The sequence below is a fragment of the Chiroxiphia lanceolata genome, chromosome 4 (genome assembly GCF_009829145.1).
Source record: "Chiroxiphia lanceolata isolate bChiLan1 chromosome 4, bChiLan1.pri, whole genome shotgun sequence".
Lineage (NCBI taxonomy): Eukaryota > Metazoa > Chordata > Aves > Passeriformes > Pipridae > Chiroxiphia > Chiroxiphia lanceolata.
The window spans coordinates 11,959,098-11,984,592 of record NC_045640.1 but is presented as its reverse complement, the minus strand read 5'-3'; the positions used below and the strand labels follow the sequence as shown (position 1 = coordinate 11,984,592).

Here is a 25,495-nt window from a genome sequence, read left to right as displayed (position 1 = left end):
AAACTCGGTGTGACATCCTTCTCTCTGAGAATAACTTCTAACCCTTCAGAGAATGATGAGTAGTAGCAAGCCCTGATGGAAAGCGGAACAAACACTTTCTCAAAATGTGCTTTTAGTGTGACCTGTATTAGTATAAACAGTAAAAATAAAAGATGTCAATTTTGTTTTATGCAGTGGATTTTCAAATTGCAGAAGCCAGAGTTACTTTCTACAAGTAAATGACTGGTCCGTTAAAGGAGTTTTGGTGCTGAAGTACAGAGGCAGCAGAGCACTGAGGCAGATGTCATCTCATCCTGAGCTTGTCCATGGGTGCTGCACAGGGACTAGAAGGCTCATGGAAGTGTGTTACCCAGCCTTCTTGAATAAATGCTTTCTATGTGATTTGCTCTCTTAGTGCCAACAAATTTACTTGAATCTTCTAATTTACCTAAAAAATTAAACTGCAATTTCTATGTTCTAGTGAAGCACTAATAGCCATTAAGGAACATTTTCACTGTGGAATACCATGAAAGCAGAAATGTCCACAGAGTCCTGCTTTCACTCTATCTCTGGCTGATGTATTATTCCCAGGGAATTTTTTCAGAGGCAAATGTTAAAGGGAATATTTTTCACTTCAGAGTTCTGTTGCTATGGGATGCAGGACAATTATATAAATTTTGGCTTTTCATCCAAATCATGCTTTCTGATCCAGATCACACAATCTACAACTTTCTAATGAACTGTAAGAGAAATTAAGTCCGATAGCATGAATGTGAGTAGGCAACTCATAATAAAAAGATCTGAAGAAGAGCTACATACATTGCTACATACACTGCACACATTTTGGTTTTTATGAAGCTGTGATCTTTATAGTAAGTGAATAATAAGGGAACTTGGAAAAATGTATGGAAACTATATGGAAATTATAACTTTGTTAAATAATCAAAAATAATTTAAGTCAATTAATTCCTCATATTACACATTTAAGGGTGCTATGAGGCTTGTTCCCATGCATTATGGACTTGTGTGACAGACACAAGCAGGAGGACTTGCAATAATTATTCTCAACTCTTTAATATAAAGGAGCAGTAAGACTGAAATAGCAGTCATCACTCAAGTACCAAACAACTTGCTCTTAAAAATTTTGGAAAAGAAAGCGACCTTCTTCAGGAGCAAAAACATATCTCAAAATGATCAGTTTCCTCTGGGAAAATGCAAATTTATGGCAAAATCAAAACAGTTTCACAGATCCCTCCAGACTTCTTTATTTTACCTCATCAGAAGGAAATTCTATTTCTATGAGGAACAAATTTAATGAAATTCCTAAAATTTCTGAATTTTCTTCAAGATACCAGCAACAGGGAGAAACATTTTAACTCCTCTGGAAGCTAGTGAAGAAATCATTTGTTTAAGCACCCAACGTGGCTTGAATTCATGTAGGTGATTTAAGAGTCATTGTAGAAAATGCAGAGTGAAAGTAGAGTCTTACATTGTGATGAAGCAGCACACAGACTGTGTGAAGTGAGGTGGAAAAGGAGGTCAGAAAACTTGTTTTCAGAGAATTTCAATCAATTTAATCAAAGTGAATTAGCAGTGATTCAGCTCCTGACACAGAGCAAGAGAGATACTTTAGACCAGTGTTAACTACCTGTAAGTTTGCACTGAGATGAAAAATCTTTGAATGAGTTAAAAAATACGTAGAATGGAACAAAAATGGATGGGTTAATATTCATTCTGTGTAATGAATGGATGTTGGGCCATATAGCGTTTTAGTATCCTGGGTAGATGGTGCAGGTGGAGTTAAAAAATTCTAGTTATAACATTATACTGTTATAGAGCTTTTACCTTAATGCATTCTGAAAAAGTTATACTCAAAAACCTCTGAGGGAAAGGGTTTTTTTAATACAGTTACTGTACTGTGAAGCAGCACAACACTAATAAGCACAACACTTAGAAGCAGATAAAACCACTGTAATGATGTGTTTCTTTTATACAAATAATAGTGCTTACAGCCTTCATAGGCAAAAGTTCAGAAAGGAATAAACTTACTCTAAGGCACATTTTGGAGTACAGAGGTTATCCTATTTTGATTTGCAAATAAATGCTCCCCTGATATACACATCTATTTTAAAGCATGCATTAATGAGAGTTTCTGTGTGGTGTGAGCCTAACAGCTGATTTTTTATAATGAAAATGAATAGTCAGCAGCATTCTTTTTTAGTTTTCTGCTTTTCCCTTAGCAATTTGAGATTTGTTAGATTTCTATTCATTTGATCTTTTGTTACTAAAAAAAAAAAAAAAACCCAAGCTGAGATTGCCTTTTCCACTTTTTAACTGAGTATTTGCTTATGTGTTCTAGGATTGGAAATGCACAAAAAAAACGTGCATCAGAGAAGTGCATTTGGTTGATCCGTCTCATTGCTTAAGATTTTGTTTCTGAGATTTTGAGGTGATTTGGGGGATATTTTTTTGTTGAAATGAGGTCCTTCCAATTATATTCATATCTTTTCACATGGATGTAAAAGCAGGAGGGAGGGAAAAAAAAAATTCAGGACCTGATGATGTGCAGGTGAGAGGCTTTTGGGGAAACAGGCATTAATAAAACTGATGGATTCTTGTTCAATGATATTTTGGGAACTTTGTTCAGCTCCACTCCAGGCTTTAAACTTAGAAGTGGTTCCAGTCATTGGAAGAAACCAGGAGGTGAACCTGACAGCCATCATACTGCCTAAGAACCCTAATTTGACAGTTTTCTACTGGTGGATAGGAAACAATCTTCAGGTACACAAATGGTTTTGACTGAGATTATTTTCAATCTCTTTCCAGTAAAGGTTGTTACTTTCTTTCAATTTCTAAACTGTTTTCTCGGGTGGGACACACAACAATTTATTGTATTTGATTACTTGTGAAAAAAAACAACTTGTAAAGGGGGATGGATTTGGGATCATGACATTGGTGCTTGATGAAACTTGGATTTATACGCTTCTAAATTGATAATGTGAGTACTGTAAATTAAAGAGCTGTACAGAAATATATATATATTCATTGTATAGGTAAATATTTTCTGTGAGTCTAAAATAAACTGGCATATTAAAAAAAATGGGATATCCTAAAGGATATCAAAACATTGAGAGCACTCAAACAATCTAGTGATATTCATTTGGGGATCAAGGTCTAGATAAACGTGTCCTAGAGCAATAAATATCCCAGTATTTCTATTGGCAGTATTTATTGTCTAGCTAGGTTAATTTCTTTTAAGGTAATTCTTTCAATAACAGATAAGCAAAATATTTTCTTTATGAGGCAGAGGAACACTTCAAGTAGGTGCAGTGAACTTTCTTCTTGTAAATGTGCTGTCTACCATAAAACCAGCCTGTATCTGTTCATTGTTATTGACTTTGCCATTGCTAGAACAGGTACTGCAGGTCCACGTAGTCTTGAGAAAGGTTTTGTAATTCATATGGATGTGGTCAGGGAGCAGAGTATCTCAGCTCTGCCTTGGAGGTTACTGTGGACAGGTGCTCTAAATTGTCAGTGTTAATCCTTTTGACCCTGATGTACCCCACATTTTTTGGAGGCAACTGACTTGCTTCATATAATCTTGTGGAGTTTGTTGAATCTGCCTCAAAATCCTTTTATTTTGGTGGATCTGACTGAAACCCTAATACTCTACCGATTATTCTAGAAGAAATATTTGCCCCATCTGGCTGCTTTTCTGTTTATAAAAGATCCATTTAGGGAAAGAAACATCCTGTATTGAAAATTTTTGTTGAACAATTTGATAAAATATTGATTAATTGAAAATTGATGTGAAAACTTTTTGCTGATATTTTTCGTTACAGCCTCTTCAGACACTGTTCTTGTGGCTCTTGCTCAAATTATGTTTTCAACTTTTCTTTGTTTTTTAAAGCCACTGCTTACATTGGAGAGTTTTCTGGTGACCAAGTTTGCTGAGACAGGTGATGTCCGAGTTACAGTGCAAGTTTCCTGTGGGAGCTCCATGCTTCAGGACTCCAAAGTTGTCCATGTTTTTGGTGAGACATTAGTCTTTTTCATTTTTTTTGTTTCATATGTACTTGTTATTGTACCTCTTAAGCCAGTCCTGGTACACCTGAACCTGTTGTAAAATTACATCTAATGTCACATTTAACTCTTAAAATTATAGGGATGAACTGCCACAAGGTAACTCCATGAAGTGAACAGTGGGATTGTGTGGAAGGGTTTAATCTGAAACATTTTGTTTCCTCTTCTTATTTTAAATGGTACTGTGGTTCTCAAATGTTATATGTGGCAACAGTGTTTAAGTAGTATTTTGGCCTAAAACAAGAAACTTTCCCAGAATTTCTAAATAAATTGGTTTAAATGCCTCTGAAAAAAGTGAAAATTTAGTTGAGTATGTGCTCTCAGCGTTGAAAACAATGTCAAATATTTGCCTTTTATCACAATATGTCACTGTACCTTTGATGTTTATCTATGAGTTTGGATCAAGCATAGCTCTGCTGTAAGTATTGAATAACCCTTCAGCTCTTGTTCCACACTGTGTCCTGGTGGTTTTTTTTGTCTTATAACATGGTGACAAGACATAATATACTGTCGAAAATGTAGACCTGGCAAATTATTTACATTTGTATTTGTGCTGTCACGTGTGGGAATTGTGATAAGTATAAAAGCTTCTTCTGAATGCAGAGCTAGAAGCCTTCTTATATCATGCAATACACAACATTATATATCTCTATTGTCTGGAGAAGATTCTGTTATTTTTGCTTTTAGTATGCTTATTAATTTAAAATAATGTTAAAAACCACACTTATGCTAAATGGAGCTTTTATGAATCTTCTCCTTTTCTAAGATAAATGGATTTAACATTTATGCCACCACTTATGTATAAGTGCATCAGCTTTTTTTGTAATCCTTAGAAGTATAACCCTCTTAGTGTGACTAATCAATGACTTTGGCTTTCCAGCACTCCTTTTGCTCTTACTATTGACCAGTCCTGATATCAGGAGCATGAAAGTACTGGCCATGACAGAAATAAAGAAACTTTTGGAAAAGAAAGCCACACTAAAATATAATTCTGTTGGAAGTATTGGGGGAGGTAGGCTTGACTCCTCCATTCCAGGCTATCTCTGTTTCTTCTTTGCATAAAGTTCCCCAAGTGTTCATCCAAGGAGCACATAGGGAGAAGGGGAAGGTTTTAAGAGACTGTTTTCTGAGGATCAACCCATTTCTAGTATTTCAGATATTTTTGACAATATCCAGAGAAATGTTGTGGATGTATGTTGGTTTTATCTTTTCAAAGAGGGCAGTGGTTAGCATTTGTAATATAATTTCTGTTCTTATTTTCATATCTAGTTTATGCAGTATGTGAGGTATTAATTTTGTATGGAAAACAGGAACATGTAATGGGTAAAATCCCACATATTTATGATTTGGTAAGAATACAACCCATTGGCACGTTCTCATTTCAAATAAAAGAAACCCTTCACTTCTGTGTGACTTATTGACCTAAGGGAAAATTACTGGGAACATGATGACCCCAGAGCATGTATGTAAATCTCCTTTGTTTATTTCTTTTTCTTACTGCTTTTTAATCTTTAGGCATAAATTTGATTATGTTGATGAAAATACAGAGAAAAATTGAGTGCCTGACAACATAGAGCAGTGGGGGTCCTAGATACTGCAGTGCTGCGCAGCAAAAAATGCTAAATATAGATTTTCAGCTTTTAATTCTACAAAACCCTTTTTGCAACTTGGTTTATTACTTGTACAAAATGTTTCTTTTTTTTTTTTCTAGATCATTTTCACGTTCTTCCTTTGAAGTTTACTAAACACCTGGACATGTACAACCCCGACATACCAGAGTGGAGGGAAGACATAGGGCGGGTAGTAACACGACTTCTTGCAAAGGTGCTCTTTCAGATTGCTCGTAAAATGTTCCCTCACCAGTCGTAAAGCTTGAAGGTTAAGTTAATACCTTCTCATTTAGAAAAAAGGAGGCAGAGCAAAATAATAAAGTGAACCTCATGAGCCACATTTCAAGCAAGTTTGAGCCTAGTGTCACTTTTACGTGCAGGCTGTAGGCAATGATATTGTAACGTAGACAGTTTAGGTCTAACACAGCCTAATTGGCAATTAATGCTAAATATTGCTCTCTGGGATTAGGAATAGACATATCGGCAAATACTGCTGACTCCAAAACAAGAAGAGTAGCTTAAATGTGAGAGATTTAGAACCTAAGCAAAGGATGCTTTGTAACATAAAAGACATTGTGTAAAAACAAAGCGCGAAGGAACAATTTATTATGCTAGTTGTGTAACTATGAAAATTACATATAATATATAGGCACGCAGTTTGTACAGCTGATTTTTTAGATCATATTCACAAAAGATGTGTGGATTGGGAATAGCTGAATCCTGTAGGTTAAACCAAATACAAAGCTCTGCAGTAGTACTGTGAGATAAGAAAAGAACACCTCATGAAAACTTTGAACTTGAGAGCTGTACTCTTCACATACGCACCCTGCCAGCAACTGAGGGTGCACACACTGGCTTTTGTGAAGGCAGTAGCATTGAGGTACAGATTCATATTGTTTATAAAATATATGCATTTTAAATCACTTTATTTTTCCTGGATTTGCAGTAGTGCGAGTCAGGTTCTAAATTTTTGACTTTATACAGTTTCCTGCCTTTTTTTATAGGCTCATGTCAAACATCAAATTAATTTCTCACTTTTATCAACTTAAACTCATTCCATAACCAGTGTCAGTCAAAAATATATTTTACTCCCTTATAAAATAGTCCTTGCATTTTAAGAATTACTAAAACATTTGCCAAAGTATATGGCAAATTTAATGGAATTTCAGAGTCTACTCTGAGGAAGGCTATGGCTAGTGCCCAGAGTGTTGTCATTAGAATTGTGTGGCTGTATTGTACAACATGTGGAGGAACTTGGGACTAAAACCAAATTTGGACAAAATATTTTGAAAAGTGATGCATCTGACTTCCAATGGGGAAATGATGGTATTTGTTACCATTTCGGGAACTGAACCTAGGTGCTCCTAGTCTCACATTCGAAGACTTCTCTCTGCCCATAAAACACAGATGGAAAAGTAACCTTTCTAGGCTAGAGTTAGCTGTAATTAATATGCCCTTCTAAGTCTACGCTGTATCTGAATGGCCCACAAAGAATCCTAAATCACTTAGGATTTTTCTTTTATCTTACCCTAGAAATGCTCAGCCATTGCAGAGTTTTGATAAAACCTGCATACCTCTTCATTTTGCTTCTTTTCTTGATACCACTGAATTACTTTAATGTGAAAACAATGCTTGCTCTTCCAGTCTTCAAAGAGCAGCTCTCATTTCAGTACACTTATGCTTCACTTTGTTCATACTTTAGCGTCTAGTGGAATCCCTTCCAAGTATTAGGGATCTGAACACCAAATCTAAAAGCCACATGTGGAGTTACTTATGTGTTTTATATAAAACACGAAGTGTGCTGTCCTGTAATTTACCATATGCCTTTGCTGTCTTCACAGGAAACCAATATACCTGAAGAAACACTCATGACAGTTGTGAAACCTGGTCTGCCCACAGCTGCTGACTTGCATGTGCTACTACCAGCAAACCAACCCAAAAAGAAGAGAAGTTTAACTAGTGATAAGGTAAACAGGGCAATGCATGTCTGTTTGGGACAGTCTTAATCCTGTTTTGCAATAAATGTCTGTACTCTCATTGTCTTTATATGAAATTGAGAGGTGTTCCCTACCTATGTAAAGATCTCACTCCCACCTGACAAGATACATGTAGAAGCTCACATGAAGCTATGTCTGCTGTGTTTGTCACTGTAAAGACCAGCAGAATCTAGTGCTTACTGGTATAGTGTATTTCTCAAGAATATTTAATATTGATCTGATTTTTTAAACAGAAACAACGACGATGCATGTCATCCTGTGAAAGGCCAGTAAAGCAAAGGGTGTGTTTAGAACACTGATACTTCTAAAGAGGGATGAACCATCTCTGCGCTGTCTTCAGAAGCAAATTAGATTTCAGGTCAAAACTGAACCAGAACCTTAGTAATTGACCCATAATGTGAAGAACATCAAGCAAGTATTTTCTGCATTTGTGAACAAATGTCCTTTTCAATTGGCAAGAAACAAATATAGTGAACACTGGAATGAAAATCAGACATTGTTTTCTCCCTATTTATTTCCAAACCATGTTTCTTTCATAATAAAGGACCTTATGCCAGTTGAAAACCAGAAGACTCTGTGGTGCTTATAATCTATTATATTTGTCCTTTACTGTGATAGAGAAGGAACAGATCCCAGCTCTGTGTCTGTTTCTTGGATTTCAAGTCCTACCAGTTACAAAGAATCAGTGCAAGGTATCGTTAATTTTGAAGGGCATTTTACAGCTTTTTAAGACAAGGTCACAGGATCCAAAGAGCTGGAGAAGTAGGCAAAACGAAGCTCTTCATATTAATACAAACCCAGTAGATTGTGTTTGGAGTTGATGAGATACACTTCAAAAGGTCCGAAGGAGTATGTTGAAGTTGTCCAAGTACTTGAACAGGTGTCTGTATTTAAGATGCACAGACTACAGTGAGAGTGCACAAAGTTTTCTGCTTTTTTGGCATTCCCAAACCCTTACCATTCTTCCCTGTAATCACGGTGAGAATACCTGAGGAGTCTGAGTTCCTGATTATGTTGCAGAAAATAGTTAATTTTAACAAATTGTTTCTTTTGTTGAGAGTGACTCACGAAGTAATGGTTTCAGCCAGGGGAATATTACCACTTCAAAATTATTTGCAACTCTCCATTTCTTGAAGAAGCAAAGTGCAGCTTCTAAAAGAAAAATCTTTATTTTGAATGCATGTGGAATGGGGGTCTTTAATAATGTAAGGAAACTAATGGTGATAGATTCTTCTGTTGTACAAACATTTTATTTCAGTGCAAAGTGTTATGCATATTAGTTTTGCCTTTAGATCCCAATTTCTATATTGGTGCTGTGCTTCAAGGCAGCTTAAAGAATATCATCAATTGTAATCAATGCTGCCTCAAGGTTTTTCTTCATGTTTGTATATGAAACATCAAGTGAGTTGGCCTAAAGCATGAAGAAGAACAATCACATGTTGCAAATGATTTGGAAAAGCTTCTGTTCGAAGGGGCTGTAGGGATATTACAGTAGTTTAACAGGGCATGATTTTGTGGTAAGTTGTCCTCCAGTAAGATCTTACAAAGTTTTTCTGAAAGTAGAGGAGCACTGAAAGGGGAAAGTAGTTGTATAATCTGGAGAATAGATGTGCATTTCTGACATTGTTAGGATGAATGGGGCCAGACCCATGATGGCTGGGGCTGAAGCAGGAACAGGGGAGACAGGAGCAATTACAGAGTCCTATGCTATCCAATCATAAAAAAGTCATGTGCACTAATATCACATTTCAACACAGATTGTTTTATACAGTACAGTGCTGTAGAGCCAGTCTTCTAGTGCCAGCTGCCTACATTTCTATTTTTATATTATTGCTAATGGGCACTACTTTAACTATTGATATGTGCATATAAATTTTGTTGATTTAGACTTGAATGGCACAAATTTTGATAAAATGTGTTGTATCAGAATCTATTGTGACTTGAGAAATATCCTGAAATATACCCTATGTGAATAAACTTAGAAGCAGTAACTGGTTAAGTCAACAGGAAAATACTTCTGTTGTCACTTGTTTAAAAGATTTCTTACATTCTCTTCTGTTACCAGAAGAGAATCTTGATGATCTTTATTATGTGTCACTGGAAGGATGTGCTTTGTCACACTGCTGGGGTGTGTTGTGATACTACTGAGAAGACTCACCAATGCAGAATGTTTTTTGAAGGAGGTGTCCCTGAAATCCTTAACTTAGTTATGAAATGTCTTCCCTTAAAGAGAACCTATTGGTTCTTGACTGAAAACCTTTTAGATTTAGAAATATTACATTATTTCAGAAAGATTGTTAAAGGCAATAATTTCTTGGTCAGGCAGAGAAAACCTTCTTACTGGAGTTTTTACTAGTGTTTTACATGGAGTGTTGGGATGTGATGCTATCTAGAATAGGAGTCATTATTGCTAAAAGTAGCCATCAATAACAAAGATGATAAGTAAGCTGTCAGTAGTAGGAGCCCTTTGGAAAAATTCTGAAATTTGGTTCCAATCTGACAGAAGCCCTTTTTGTTTAAAATTTATGCATGGAGCTGACTGATTTAACCTGCTTTCAGGAAGACAGCAGTTTCAAAAGTATTCCATTCTAATCATTGACTCTAGAGAAGGCTTGGTTGCTTAATTTATGCACATCTATTACATGTTTAATGTCAGGTGGGATGAGTCCAGTGGAAAGAGTCAATTAAAGTGCAATTAAACTATAATCTGAAAGGCAGGGGCTCTGAGGAAGAGTTGGGACTCTATCCAGACAAACTACTGCATGAAAATTACCAGAGAGTTGCTTTGGCTGAAACAGAAAGTCAGAACCCCAGATGTATAAGTCAGTGGGTAAGAGTTTGAGTGGTGCCATTATTTTTGCATTCTTATAATGCAGGAGATGTTGTGTTTCCATGTACAAATATTATCATCAGAAAGGGTGTAAAAAAAAGAAGATGGAAAATTCAAATGCTGGTATAAGAACCTTAACTTAGAAAGTCTAGAGAGGAGCTCCAAACACTGTATTTGTTAAAGAATTGAAGAGGTGGCAGCACCATGCTCAGCAAATACTGCAAAGCAGAAAACCCTCCCCCATGGATACCAAAAAAACCCAACAGTCTAACAGTGAAATAAATAAGCCAGAGTCTTTGGCTGGACTCACATGAGATTCAAAGTTTTGACCTGTGAAGCTGCAGTTCACATAGACTTGCGTGGGAGCTCAGTCATGGGGAGAGGAATAACGGACAAGTATTAATCACTTAGGCAAAAACCAAAGCATATGTTGGGTTCCTCAAGCACCTGCCAGGAAAATATAAGGTATCCAAAGTTATGGAACTCTGTAATTTCGTTTATTGGCTGTAAGTCAGATTAACCTAAAGTAGTGGTCCCTCTTGCACTGTACACTGTGAACACATGAATGAACCTGGATTGATATGAAGCAACTCTATTTCATGGTACCAGCATCAGTTTGAAGCCTGCTAAACAGTGTAGTTCTCGTATCCATTGTCTTTTCAGACTTTGGGCAACTCAGGAGCTATCTGGTGTAATTGTCTTGTAAAATAACTGAAGCCATGCTCACATCACCCTTATGCTGAGTCATTCCCATACAAAAATAATGTAATAAAGTCAGTGAAATAGCTTCAGAAGTTAAAATTCCTCAATAAGAATGAAGATATTTGAACTTTTGTACAGTCTCTGTCCATAATATAAGAGACACTGCAGGGATTTCTGTCTATTATACTGCAAAGGCTTGTCAAAGATGAGCATCATAATTGATAATATCATAAAAGAAGTTACTCGTGAAGGTTTCATGGATATAAAGCATATTTCTAATTTGGCATCCTCTGGGAAGTCATACCCCAAATTATAAGGCACAGAGTATAAAACTAGATTTGATCTTTTATAAAATTGCCCATGTTGAAGACACAAGCAAGTAGAAGGGGTAATTCAGACAATTTGTCATCTGGGGTTAGGATATGATGGTGTATTTAATGGTTCTGCTCCATAAAAATAGGAGAGACCATATTTTACTATACTCTATCCACTGGAGGAAAATGGGAGGAATACCAATTTTTTTTCCACATGGATGGATGTTTATATTGCTACAGAGTATTCTTAAAAATTAGATATAGATGGAATTCATCCCATTATAGGTAAGGAGTTAAGGTAAATTATGACATGCAGTTCATTATTAAATAGCAGTTACTTTTCATAGAAAGAAATCCAAAGTGACATCACAGGTGTTCTTCTGATAGGTTAGAGGAACAGAGAGTTTTTAATATGGTTTATTCATTGTGTGAGTTATAACCTGGATAAACTCAATAGTGCATGCAAATAACTTGCTGTCTGTCACCTCTTGGGTAAAAGTAAAGACTTTGGTAATCAGAAAGAAAGAATTGGCTATAAACTTTTGACATTTTCAGCTTTTACTTCTTGGGGAGTTTTGCATGATTTTTAAATATGGGATTTCTTTAAGATTTCAGCTCATTGACAAATGCTTTCTGAGTTTCTCACCATTTAATGAGCCAGAGGTTTTCATTTTTAGAGTGTTGGGTGTCTCAAAGTGGAACAGAGCACGAGATGTCTGACATTCTCTCTGTTGTATTTTCAGAGAATAGCAGCTATAAAGCAGGCCCTGAATGCACACAACATCAGTTTCTTTCTGAGGGGAGGATACTGGGTCTTGGTGACTTTAGCTGACTCCAGTTCAGGTAAATATGTAAACAAAGCTCCCAACAGACCAATTTTGGATGCCAGTTTGAGTTCTGATAAGTTAAGGAAAAAAATCTTTGTATATATGTATACATATAACACATGTATATACTAACTTGGTACTTGTTACATATGAATAAATATATGTATGTTAATATATATACACGTATGTGTACACACATATATATGTACACATTTTCATTTGATAGTTAATAAGAATCACAACCAAATGAATATTTCTTAGGTATTTCCATTTTGTCATAGTTCATGATTTGTATCACAAGCTTCTTGCTTTTTCTGTGTAACCACAACATTAAGTAAATACCTCTATTGCACAAAATAGCGCCCTGAAGAAAGAGGCAACCAGGCTTCAAAAAACCCCATCTGGTGATCTAAAGGCGTTTTGGTTGCACTGGCTGCTGAGAAAACAGAACCTCTTTACCCTTAGCCATTAGCTCTACTGCTATAACTACATGGGTCAGAGACACAAGCTTGCTTCTCTGCCATGTATCTCTGATCTTCAACTCAACTAATATGAGGATTGCTGTAGGGTCTCCACATTGCTAATCCTGTCCTGAGATAAATTATGTTTTTACTCTTTTTAAAACAAGTGGATACAGGGGATTTTTATACATGCATTTCCTGCCTTTCTGGATTCACTGTGTTGATGGAAACTGGTTGAAGAGAGTATATGTGCATAAGTGTGTGTATTTTTAACAGGGAGACGTTAAAATGATGTTTTAACCAGAAAGTTCAGCTTTGACTTGAATCTTTTATTGGAATGTCTTGTAATTTTTTGTGTATTATCTCCCATAATATATCCTTCTTTCGTATTTCAGTGTGTTGTGGGAGAACAGCTTTAGCTGACCACAATCAATTTGTGTAAATGCTAGTGGTATTTTATCTGTCAGCTCTCTATAGAAGACAAAACTCTTTTATCTGTAGAGCTGTGCTACAGTCTCACTGTGGTACCTCATCTGATTTAAAGGGTTGACATTCGTTAGCCACCACAAAAGGCTGGGATTGAAAGAAGCCCATGTTCATTCCAGCCTTTACTGATGTATGACCTTGATGAGTTCATTTGTTGTTCAGAGCCTTAGTTTCTCCATCTGCTAAATTAATACAGCCCTATTTTTGTGAGGCACATGTACTTAGGGTGTGTGATCATTTATTATGAAAACTTTGTATTCCCAGGAAAAAAACAACCACTGAGTATGTGAATAATTAAATCTCCAGGGTCTTGGGGTTTGTTGTTGGTTGTTTTTTTTTTAATTGGCCCTCTGTCCTTCAGTCACAAGTCACCAATTAATTCAGTGTTTTTGTCTTTTTGAAGAAGCCACAGATGGAGGGAAAAGAAGACATTGCACAAATACCAACAAATGTTTTTGACTTGACAATTAAATAGAAAAAAAGGCTCAACAATGTGACTGATGTGAAAGAGGACATGCTATACTGTTCTTTTATTTTGTATTTCAGACTCTCAGAGGATTGGAGGAGGCAGTGGCTACTGGGCTATTGTGGTTCTCTTTGTTATCTGTCTAGTTGCAGTCGGGGCTTTCATCCTCTACAAGTTCAAAAGGCAAGTAAACCTTAATCAACACACACATTTTAAGCATTAGATTTACCCACAGACTAGCAAAGCAGAGATTGTAATTTGAAAAGGAGATTTCTTGAAGAATTGCAAGAAGCACATCACTTTGAAAACCGTGTTTTTCTGAACTTTTCAGACCTCAAGGTACTGCACTGATGCTTGTTTCACTTGCTACATTCCAAGATAAATATCAACAATATGGGAACTATGGAGAGTTTCTTCAGTTTGTCTAAATGATATCATCAAGAATCAGAGCTGAACTAAAATATTATTCCTGATTAATTCCCTCCTCATTACTCCTAACAGTTATGAATAAACTAAAGCTATCAGGACAAGAAAAGCATCTGCAATGCTGATTTGCTTAAAAAAAGTAGTTTTATCGAAGCGCATAATGCTCTTGGGTTTCTTTTTGCACACATTAAATTTTAATTGCTGAGGCAATGCCATGGAGAATGACTGACAGAAAGAGATTAGTGTTAATTTGACTCTAGAGTGTGTGGAGGGAAGAAATATTTTTGGAAGTGGCCTTTATGTGAGGCATATTCTCAAAATTGAGCCATGCCAGCCTTAGTCCAATATATCTTTAGTCTGCAATTGATTTTAAGGAGAGCTGCTAGGGTGCTGTGCAATTTAAATAATTTTTCTTGTTCATGGGATATGTTATCATTGGCTAACCTCTTGGTATTTCTTTATCTCTGGGGCCTTCAGAAGCTCTTGGGTTTGAACATACTGGAAACAAGCCTTCATCATCATCATCAAATCCTATTGTCCTTACTCAGTGAGGATTGACATTGATTTGCTGAATTTTTGAAAGATTGATTTTTATTTGGAATAAATTTAAGTTTCTAGAACTAGGTGCAGCATTAAGTTTGTGAGAGCAGTATGTGTAGCTAGCATTGAAGTATGAGTTTGTTTAGCTAAAGAATTTTTATGTCAATAGAGAAAAGCCCCTTTTCTTCAAGAATCTCTTAACTTTCTCACTGCAGCACCTAAATTTCTTAGAGTTCATAGTGAGTGATTGCTCAAAAGTGCAAAGCACAGAATACTGTATCAGACTGTCTACAATGGAATAAAAATCCATTTTGCTATGTTAGGTGCCTGCAGCAAGGAAATGCGTAAAAATGGTTGATGTGATGCAATTATATTATTTCAATACTTGGAGGATTTGCTGTTTGTAGTTTGGGATCATAAAACTTCCTTGTGATATCTTTCAAAAACTATGTGATTTATATCTTTTATTAGCTTTTAAATGAGAGCAATTAAATAACAGACACAATTACTGCATGGTAGAAGAAGTATAAAATATTCAATAAAGGAATAAAAAAAAAGTCTTCCTTAAGTTCTTTCTAAAATGCCCCAATGAACCATTGCTTTATAAATAGAGCTTTTATTAAGAAGGAAACTGTAGTACAATTTGCAAACTGTGAGCTTTAATGTCTCTTACACTTCTGTATATAATTTGTGAAAAATCATTGCATTTACCTTTTGGGGGAGTAATCTAAGTGTGATTGAGGAGAATTGTGAATTATATTCAAATGTTTGTTAGTAGCCTGAAAATGTCTGTTGGCATTGATGAATGACCACTCAGTAGTATTCAGTTTTAGACTGTATCTTATCTGTTTCAGAGACGTTTGACAGAATTATTTTTTAATATTCCTGATAAGCTTTTCAAATATGACATTTTTTTTTTGTTACATCCTTCATTTGCAATCATCTTCAAAGAATACTGAGTACCCAATCAGTGCTGTGTTTGAAAAATTGCTTTTTTCTTGAGCACTCAAATCTTTAATCCCTTTTAAAAAGTCTTTCCTGTGTTTATGAAGATGGATGGTGAATTTCTGGATCCCCATGGAGTACTTAGTTGGGAGTACAGTCCCTTTAAAGTCAGTACAGTGAGTATGGAAGTTCACAAACTGGTCCACAGGGACTGAGGCTATGAAACTGAGTGTCCTTTATGGATATAAAAGTTGAAAGTTGTAATGCACAAAGGCAGCTTGTTGATATTATATGCCTGTGTTTTAAAAATTAATTTGCTAAAAGAATGCCATAGGCAACAAAAAATGTTCAATTTTAGGTGACAGTTTCAAAAGACTAACACTTACTGTGTCCTATGGTAACTCAGATTACCCAGGCAAATAAAGATATTATTTATTTCCCCATAGAAATTACAGACATGTATAAAGTTTTGAAATGTTAATACTGTCCATAATTCTGATGTATGATCCCCAAAATTAGGGTGGAGATGAAGGACATTCCGTGATGCTTTTCTTTATTCAATGTAGGTTAATAGTCCGATACTCCCTTCACAAAAGGTTAAAACTCCTTTTTTCCTCACATCAAAGACATTTTTATTAATCCTAGTTTTATCACTACACTAATTGGGTCTACAGGACTTGCAGTTGGCATTAGAGCACAGGCAGAGCAGGTGGTATGCAAGAGAATGCATGGACATGCCTTGGACTGCTCTCTCTTTCTCTCTCTTTGCTGTCCCAAAGGACTGTTAACATAAGGTTGATACCTGGAAAGATGCAAAGAAGGAAAACTTGGCTTGCAAATAAGATGGTGACTGGATTGGCAGTGAAGTTACAGCTTCATACATGAGAACATTTCATCTATTTGCAATGAGAGAGTTCAAAACTTGTGATGAAAATTAAAGACAAACTAGTGGCTTCTGTGTAGACCTACAGTTTTGATAGAAAATGGAGAAACCTGCCCAAACCACTCCAAGGTTCCTGAGTGTTGAGGCTCCTTGTCCCCAAGCATGCTCATCTGCCCAGATTATTTCTGTAGTTCATGTCATAAGAACTTGGGTCTCAATTTACACTAATTTTTGTCGGACTGAACTGGGAGATGAAAGATGGTATTGACAAGACATCAGAGACTAATCCAATACCTTTTTTTTATTAACCTTTTATAAGCAATGATGACACTTGCTGCTCCTGTTTAATTTCTCATTTTTTTGAAAACTGCAGTATTTGGTGCTTAAGATTGGTGTCTCTCGCAAGAAGTAAATCTCACAAAATTAGTTTGGGGGAGAGCAGTAATCTAAAAATAACAATCCTGCATAAGATTCTTTGTCAGATGCCTCATATGGAGAAAATGAAGAGAGTATTTCATCTAATTAGGTAGGGGGACAGGGGAAAAACAGAGGCAGATTCCCACAGAAGTAGTGGGATTTTGACTGATTAGTGATATGCATAGTAAAAACCAATGCCATTTCATAGCTCCTCAAGGAATTCCCATTAAATAGGAAAGATGTAAGTTGTATAATTTCCCTCTAATCAAATCTAACATTTTAGGATCTGCTGGATAACAAGAGCTGTCATGGCTGTCTAGCTACTGATTAGGTGACTGTAGGTCACATCTGTTCTCATATGCCCCAATCCCAAATACTTAAACATTAACTAGGAAAACTGCTGCCCTCTGTTCCTATATGCTGTAAAATTGCAATCATTTATCGTTTCATCTCCTCATTCCTGAACCTCCCCAAACCTGCCCTCTTTATCTGATGGCTCCTTTGTGCATCCAACCACTTCTTGCCACATGTGCTTGAAAAACTGGTGCTGGAGTCCCCAGAGCTCATGAAGTGACTCCTGGCAATCCTGAGCCTGGTTAGTTGCTTCAGGGGAAAAACAAAAAAAAAAGCAAAAGCCAAAAAGTCTTGAGAAACACAAGGGTTTCCTTTGTGATCTGAGTAGATAAGGACATCAGATTAGGGTTATTTTTACTCCATAAATGAAAAGTAAATTTTAAATTATAGCTGTGATGGTTTTAAAACCTAATTCGAATCGTTTCCAGCAAATGAGATGAGCCATTTGGTATAGTTGAGCTATTGGTTTAGATAGTTTGGGGGGGGGGGGGGAATTTTGAGCATGGCAGCAAGGAGCAAGAGGTCATACCTGGCTGGTAAGTGTGCCCATGACTGTGGAGCAGGAGGCTGTGCAGCCAGCAAACGTGGATGGTGGGCAAACCATGAGCAACACACCTTTTCCTTGCTCTTACTTTCTGAGCATGGAAAGCATTGATCGGATGCTTCAAGCAAACAATATGTTGTAATACTCACTAGTATGCTTCAGTTGTTTAAACGTCCTGGTAAAATGGACTGCAGCTGCTTCTTTTGACCACAAAAGCATGAAGCAGCTGGAAAATATTTTTTTGAGAAATGAGGACTATTTTTTAATGCAGATCTGGGACCTGCATATATTTTTTATATATCATACCATCTTTACTAGATTTGGTTCAGTAAGAACACATTTTTTCCATTCCCTTTGAAACAATGTTTGTATTTTTTTGTGGGTTTCAAGTTGCTTTCCAGAAAAGATTTTTTCTTCCTCTCAGAAAAAGCTTTATGGTGTGGGGTTCTGGGCAACAGAATAGAGAAGGGAAATAGCACTGTCTGCACAAGGCAAAGTGGAGGAAAGGAAAATTATATTTTAGCCACATCTAAGCTGCCATGTAATCATCATGTTACTAGTGGAAGATCTGAAATAATCTTTTCTTATTTTTCATTTCTGTATAACAGCAGGATATTAGAGTAGCCAAACCAGAGCAAATATTTGGCTTTTCTGCTTATGTATTTTACCTGGTTAATTGTAATTCAATTCTCTGAAAGAGTATGAAAATCTTTGTCTTTTAATTTGTATGCAAACTACTTGCAGTGTACTTAAAGCCGCATACATCATTTTCACAAATCACGGTGAATCCTCTTTGCCCAGATTTATACCATTCTGTGTGTATTCCTTTTCCCCCCGCTAATATCAAGTGCCACTTTTGGTAAATGAACCCCCTCCTGGGTCATTTCCACAATCTGGAGCAGAACTCTGTTATCTTTCTGCCTCATTGACTTACTATCTCATTTTCAGTCTCTGAAGAAAAGCTATCTTTTTTCCCCACCTTGCTTATACTACTTTTATGTTCCATGAGAGCAAGCTTAGTCCCAGTCTGTGCCTTTTAGTGATAAAAAAAACAGGCACTAATTTAATGATCCATAATATTTCGTAAAAACTTCCTCAGAAATCAAAGTAATAGCATGCTGAAAAGATTTCTGAAATGAAAGAGGCAAGTATATCAGGAGTGTCTTAAAGCACAAAGAAGTCAGTCATCTGAACATAAATCCAAACATGATAAAGTCAGCACCACAATAAAGTATTCTATTTAATGGATTATTATTGTTGTTAGTTTTCTTTAAGTTCCAAGAGAATGCTACATTATTCTGTATCCTTTGCCATGTGAATATGTTCCTATTTTTTATATTAAACAGAATTTTAATCAAGCCTCTGGAAAACAAATGAAGTTGCATAAAGGCCAATGAATATTTGCTCCTCAAGGAAGGAATTCAAAACCAAATAAACTAGAGTTTAAATGAGTGGGAATCAATATCTCATCCCCTCCTGCTGTTCCTTCCTGATGAACATTTTTAAGTACAGTTTTGGGTATGAACTGATTAGAATTTGTGAATACAGGAAGAAAAATATACCTTCTGGAATAGCTTCTAAAAGGTGTAGGACCTGAAAAGCATGGTGAAAACCATGTGCTGTGATGTTCTTTAGTAGTACTGTGCAGAATTATGTCTCTAGCCTCATATTTTTATGGTTCTCAAAGCAGACATGAATATTTCTTCTTCTTCATGATTGAAAAAAAATGCTACAGGGAAAACAAAAGGAACTAAAAATGTAAACCATGGGGTGCTGCTGAGCAGAGGTAATTGTCTCCAGTGATGGATGTAAAGCACATGCACTTTGCAGATGAAGAGTAAACCCCCAAAAGAAAGTATTGCATAATCTTTTTGTCTGTTCTTCTAAATGTGCTTTCAATTTCCATACTTCTGATATAAATCTTTTGGGTCGAATTTCGTGCCTTGTCATGTTTTCACAGTTGTCTTTTATGTACACCCAAGCATTTCAGCTCTGCCTATTTCAAACACTTACATTGGACTCAATTGCATCTTGAAGAAGAACAAAGCACATCAGGGTACACTAGAGTTTTTCTCTGTATAATTAGGGGTAGTAGCTTCCTTCCTATCTGTTAGAGCAGCGAGGAGCAACTGGAAAATTGCCACTATCAGGGCCATCTTAGCAAGGATTCAGTATCCACATCCTGTTTCATCTCTTGTGGTTGTCCCTTGTAAACAGAACATCTGGCACATGTGTTAAAAGTGCCTCTTGAAAAGGATTGGACTGTCATTTCATTCGGTGTGGTTGAGTCTCTTCCTTGTAAAAATGAACCAATATGAAACACGTAGAGATCTCTGTAGTGTATAAAATGCCTACAGTATGTGTCTTCTCAAGACCTGTAATACTCTCCTTCCTCCAGTCCGTGCACAGTGTTACAGTCTAAGGTGCTTTCCTCTGTCAGGTTGAGGAGCAAAGGAAAGTATGGAAGTACTGAGTACCTCAGCTTTGTAGCTTCCATGATGGATCTGTACTTAGCAGGGCTGGGCAGGGTTAGATGAGTGAGAAATAACATCTCACACCTTTTCTCCCTTTATTCTTAGCCCACAAAGAAATGGGATAACCATACATTTAATGGTTATTTGTGAACTTGAGAGGTTCCTTCATTCAGGAAGAATGAAGAAACTTTCATATTTTTAATAGTAGGTGTTGTGATCATGGTTATCTCTGACTAGTAAGTCTTACAGGAGACACGAGTTGAAGCCTTAGGATTTACGCTAGAGGACATACCTTCTTGACCTGGTTTCACACAGGTCCTTCAGCCTGGGCAGACAGTAGTCAGAATAGCAGCTCTTCTCCCTTTACTTAACTGCAAAGGTCTGATGTGCCATATGGGTTTGAGACATTTAACATTTTTATTATGTCAAACTTGTTTGGATAATACCATTGATGCTTCTAAAATCTGTCAGAAATAGTTTTGAGAAGGTCCCCTAATTATTGCAGAAACATATGTGCTTATTCTGCAGATGTGTTACAAAGACATTCTTCTGGGATTTGTCTCCCTTAGGCATTTGCTGGTGGACTGAAAGTGAGCAATTTGACAGGTTTGATGCAGGTCTGATTGAGAGAATATTGTTTTCCGCACGACTAGTTTCATTACCAGACACATTAAAAACAGTCTGGAGTTACTGGCCCTGGAGAAAAAAAAATCAAAATTAATTACCTAATGTATTTGTTTTGGTAATGAGAAATGTCCTTCCCTCTTTAAACATGGCTTTTTTTATCCATGTAATGGAAGGAGAATGATGCAGGACTTGGCTTTATGTGTATGTTTGTGTCTCACCTGTTGAAGTTATCATAATAGCAGAACATTGTGTCATCAGACCATCTTTACAGCTTTGTCCTTTGGCTAGTCCTGTGCTTTATTTACCCCATCTTCACTGAGATACAGAAAAGACCAAGAACAATCAGATTTCTTTCTTTGTACTGCTTATAAATAATGGGATAAAATGTCTAATTTATATATCTATACATAATTTTGTGTGTGTGTAGGTATATAGGATAAAATTCATCTTTTGGATTGTTCAAATTAAAGAGAGGAGATTGTCTTCAGTCATCTTTCATTGTTTAGCAATTTCCATTTATTTTAATTACTTTGACACAATGGAAGGTGCTGTTTAGAATAGCTTGCTGCAGTAACTTTTATCTCAAACTAAGATGGTGCCATCTGCTAAAGACACCTTCTTTTGAAATTACATCTAAAGACAGGTCATCTTCAAAAGCCTAGAGAAAACAGAGCAATCTGTTTATTTATGCAGCTTTCAAACTTTTCAACTGCCGGAATATAGAGCAGCTGATGGTTGTTTTTAGAGAGAAACCTAAAAATTAGTGTCACTTTTTCTGTTTTCTCACTGTCTAAAGGAGCTCAACAGAAACCGCAGCTTAACCTCAGCACTTCAACCCTGTTTTCTCTTTTCTTCTCATTGTCTGCCCATTGCAATAATCTGTGTTTAAGCACAGACTTTGACAGCCATGATCTGCTGTCATGCTGATCAAGCTGTCAAGCTGCTTCTTGCACTATAGGAAACAGAGTTTATAGCCTGCAGCTCCCAAATCTGAAGTGTCTGGTTGGTGCTTAGGAAAGGATGTCCTTATGTGCCCAGGCAGATTGCAGGTGAGCACAGCTGCAGCACAAAGGGTGTGACTCTTGAGAAATGTTTAAACCATAAATCGTGTTGCAAAGTTAGAAGTCCCTAATTTTTCCCTTTGATATTACGAAATCTAATTTAAATTAATCTGGTTAAGAACTTTTTATCAGTACTAAGTCATAAGCCTCCCGATCTCAGCCATGGTGCTAGTTGTTCATTAGAGTCATTTAATAACATGCTTTTTGTTTCTCTAGATTACAGTCAGAATGAGTGAATTTAGTGTTGTCTCCTATAGAGAGTTTTGTCTAATTCATTAGTTCCAGTCCAAGCTTTACACTCTATCTCCTTCAGTGCTGCTTGCTTAACTTCACCAGCCTCCCCTGTCTTGTGCCATTATTGATGCCTGTTTACCTTCTTACTCCTTACGCTTGGTCTTGGCCTCCCGGTTCTTCACTCTCTGCTCTCTTTCCACTCTCTGTCTCCTGGACTTCTCCTGCTTTTTTCTCTGCCATCCTGATGACTACTAGTGCCATTTGATGCTATCACACTTTAATATCAGCCCACCTCACCAGGGAGATGTGATGATGATTGCAATCCAGCCTAATGTTTGTGAAGACACCTGGGACCAGGAATGAATGCTTATTGAGCCTTTTTGTTGCTTGAATTCTTAAAACAGTTTTTCTGTGCCTTTAGTATTTTTTTCAGCATTGTTCATTGTCTGTCAGTCTTGGTGATAAATTGATGTTTAATTATTATGTTGGTATGAACATCGTGATAAGGTGGTTAAAAAGAGCTGTAACCCAGAATAAGGAGTTGATAAGTTTAGGTCATGATCACAAAATTAAGGAAAGGGGGGAGTGGTAATGGTTTTGATTCTGGAATGACTTTGACCTGCTGGAGCTCTACTCTGATGCCAGTGTGTGTGTGACACAAAAGAACTCCATCACAAAATTTTTTCTCCTTGTCCGATTTAGGAAACTGCCAGGCAGAAATGTCTACGCCCAGATGCACAATGAAAAAGAGCAGGAGATGACAAGCCCTGTTAATCACAGTGAGGACACCCAGAACATCATCCAGGGTGAGGAGTTTATTGATGATGATCTGGACTCTCAAACACTAGGTAACGCAAGAGGTAACTTCGTTTTTAGTTTATAAATTTTCATAAGTAATTGATTGTTTTCCTTTTAGCTCTTTTTCATTTTCTGTTCAGTCTCAGGAAGACACAAATGGTAACACCACTAACAAGGGATTATCTCAGTCACCTTCTTTTGGCTTGCTTGATATACAAGCTAGTGTATGGATGATATGCTATATAGAGCATGAGTACAGAGATAGTAGTTTAATATCAGGAGACTGACTTGGACAATTTTAGAGATAAATTATATTTGGGAGAATAGGATATAATCTGCAACAGTTGAATTCACTCAATAATTTCCAGAATTAGTAGAAAATTGAGTTTAGGCCAGAAGGATTTGTAGAGTCAATGCTTCTATGATTTCAGATGGATTGAATGGAGATCCATTGCTATATTTGCCTTCATATTCCAGTGGCATTTAAGGTTTTTGTGATTAGAAACATTAAATTTATTCATGTATAAAAAGTATCATAAGTCTTCCTTAATTTAGCTATTGACTTTCTTAGTATTCATGAGGTGGTTGTAAGGAAGCCACAAGGGAAACTTCCTGTGAGTATCTCTCAGATATGATTTCAATGTCAGGTGGAGGTGTGTATCCTGGCACCCTGTGGGTAGTTTTAATGTAACATGGGGTGCTGATCTGTAAAGTTCATTTATTGTAAAATTTACATTTTGTTCAGACTGCTTTCAGGTCACAGTCTGAAAAATGTAGGACAATGTAAAAAACACCCAGTTCCATTTCTGCACATTTTGTGAAAATAAATCAGATAACCCAAAGCCTTTGGGATTTGTAGCAGTAGATTCATGGTGTGGAAGGCAACTGTAATGTCTTCATGAACTCCATGGAAGATGTGTTTTAGCTGCACCAGAGGTAGCCTGGGGAAGACAGAACCTGGCCAGAGGAGAGATTTCTTTATCTTGGGTTTCACCTTTATTGTTTGTTGTTGATGTCTTTATCTTCACTTGCTGAACTATGCACCACTTCTCAGTTCTTGAAGATGTTATCTTTGAACACAAGGGAAGAATCCAGCCTCTTGCTTTGCTTTGTATATTTCTATCTCCTCTTTGACAACCTTTGTGTATGAGTATCACTGTGTTTTCATTCTGATTTTGCAAGACAACCTTGGTTGCCCTCCTGACTTTATTGGAGTTAATCCCAAAAATAGCCCTGAAAAACAAAGTCTGTGTTAAAATTGTTTGATGAGATCATCTTCAGGGTCTGTAGAAGAGAAGCTGAATGCTAACAAAGTCCTTGCAGACATGCCTATTAAAGTGGAACATTCAAACACCTCTAGTAATGTACAAAAGCATAACTTTTAATGGTAGAAAATGCCTTATGGCCTATTAAAAAAACCAGGCAGCTTGGGATGCTGGAATAAAGAAATGCTACCCTGATTTGTAACACATTCAGAATTAATCTCTGCACTCATTACTCAGAGAAAACAAAAATCTTCTATCTGGGCAGAGCATTATTTTAGGGTTAAAGAGTACAAGATCATGATGTTTTGATGACATAAGACAGTTAGCAAATGCATAGCTCGAGGTGATTTGTGCTTCTGCCAGGATGTCAGCACCAGCAGCCTTGCTAGGAGAGTGTAAAGAGCTCATTTCTGTGGATCATAATCATCCATATTTGTCACCTACTGTACAGCTTTTAGACAGAATATGTTAAGACATAAAACTATACTCCCGCTCGCCCTACTGTTTGGTTATTTGCAATACTTTCCACTAGCTCTAGTATTGCTCAGTTCTGCCAAGAAAATATTCCTGTTAATGATACTCTATTTTATCTGGCTAGAGTATGAAACGTGTTTTAATCCCTGCTTTATATTAAACTGTGGTGTACGACATGATTTGCAGAAGGTTCCTATGCTATGGAGATCCCTTCTAGTTCTGGTGAGCTTTCTCCCCCCCGTTGGGAGATGTCAGTAGCCGCCTCCACTCCATGCACAGGAGGGAGTTACAGGCCTGGGGTTCTGTTTGTTCTCTCTCTTCTCGTAACTTTTGAATTTCCACAGTACAGTATTTCCAGACTCACCCATCCACTTTTTTTGTTTTCTATATATTTTATGTTGCCTACTTTATCGCAACCCCCACCTTGGGACTCCTCAACACCATTACCTTGCAGTGACTCCTTCTGGGAGAAGTGGCAGCTTGAACAGCTACAGAGTTCCCTTATTGCTGATGCCGGTCAGTGTCCAGTCCCAGGTCAGTGGCATGTCGAATGGACGCCTCAGGTTCCATTCTCCTCCCTCACCTGCACCCCTCGAGACAACTACACCTTTATAAGCCACACAGAGAACCAACTTATGCTGTCACTGGGATAGAAACCCTAGGAATTCACCACAAATCTACCATCATGAGCAAAAGCT

The 25,495-nt window shown here is 36.9% G+C and overlaps 1 protein-coding gene across 9 annotated transcripts in view; it reads left to right on the top strand.

Moving 5' to 3' along the window:
• The window catches only part of SORCS2 (sortilin related VPS10 domain containing receptor 2), a 598,972-nt gene that overhangs the window by 562,835 nt on the left and 10,642 nt on the right, over positions 1-25,495 (top strand). For 4 of the 9 annotated variants that reach the window (XM_032685842.1, XM_032685841.1, XM_032685845.1 and 1 more), the window contains 8 exons: positions 2,627-2,760; positions 3,890-4,013; positions 5,774-5,886; positions 7,514-7,639; positions 12,259-12,358; positions 13,836-13,938; positions 22,963-23,120; positions 25,252-25,331. In XM_032685842.1, coding sequence (XP_032541733.1) covers positions 2,627-2,760; positions 3,890-4,013; positions 5,774-5,886; positions 7,514-7,639; positions 12,259-12,358; positions 13,836-13,938; positions 22,963-23,120; positions 25,252-25,331 — 938 coding nt within the window. The remainder of the gene's footprint in view (positions 1-2,626; positions 2,761-3,889; positions 4,014-5,773; positions 5,887-7,513; positions 7,640-12,258; positions 12,359-13,835; positions 13,939-22,962; positions 23,121-25,251; positions 25,332-25,495) is intronic. The other 5 variants (XM_032685838.1, XM_032685837.1, XM_032685844.1 and 2 more) reach the window with 4 other exon arrangements.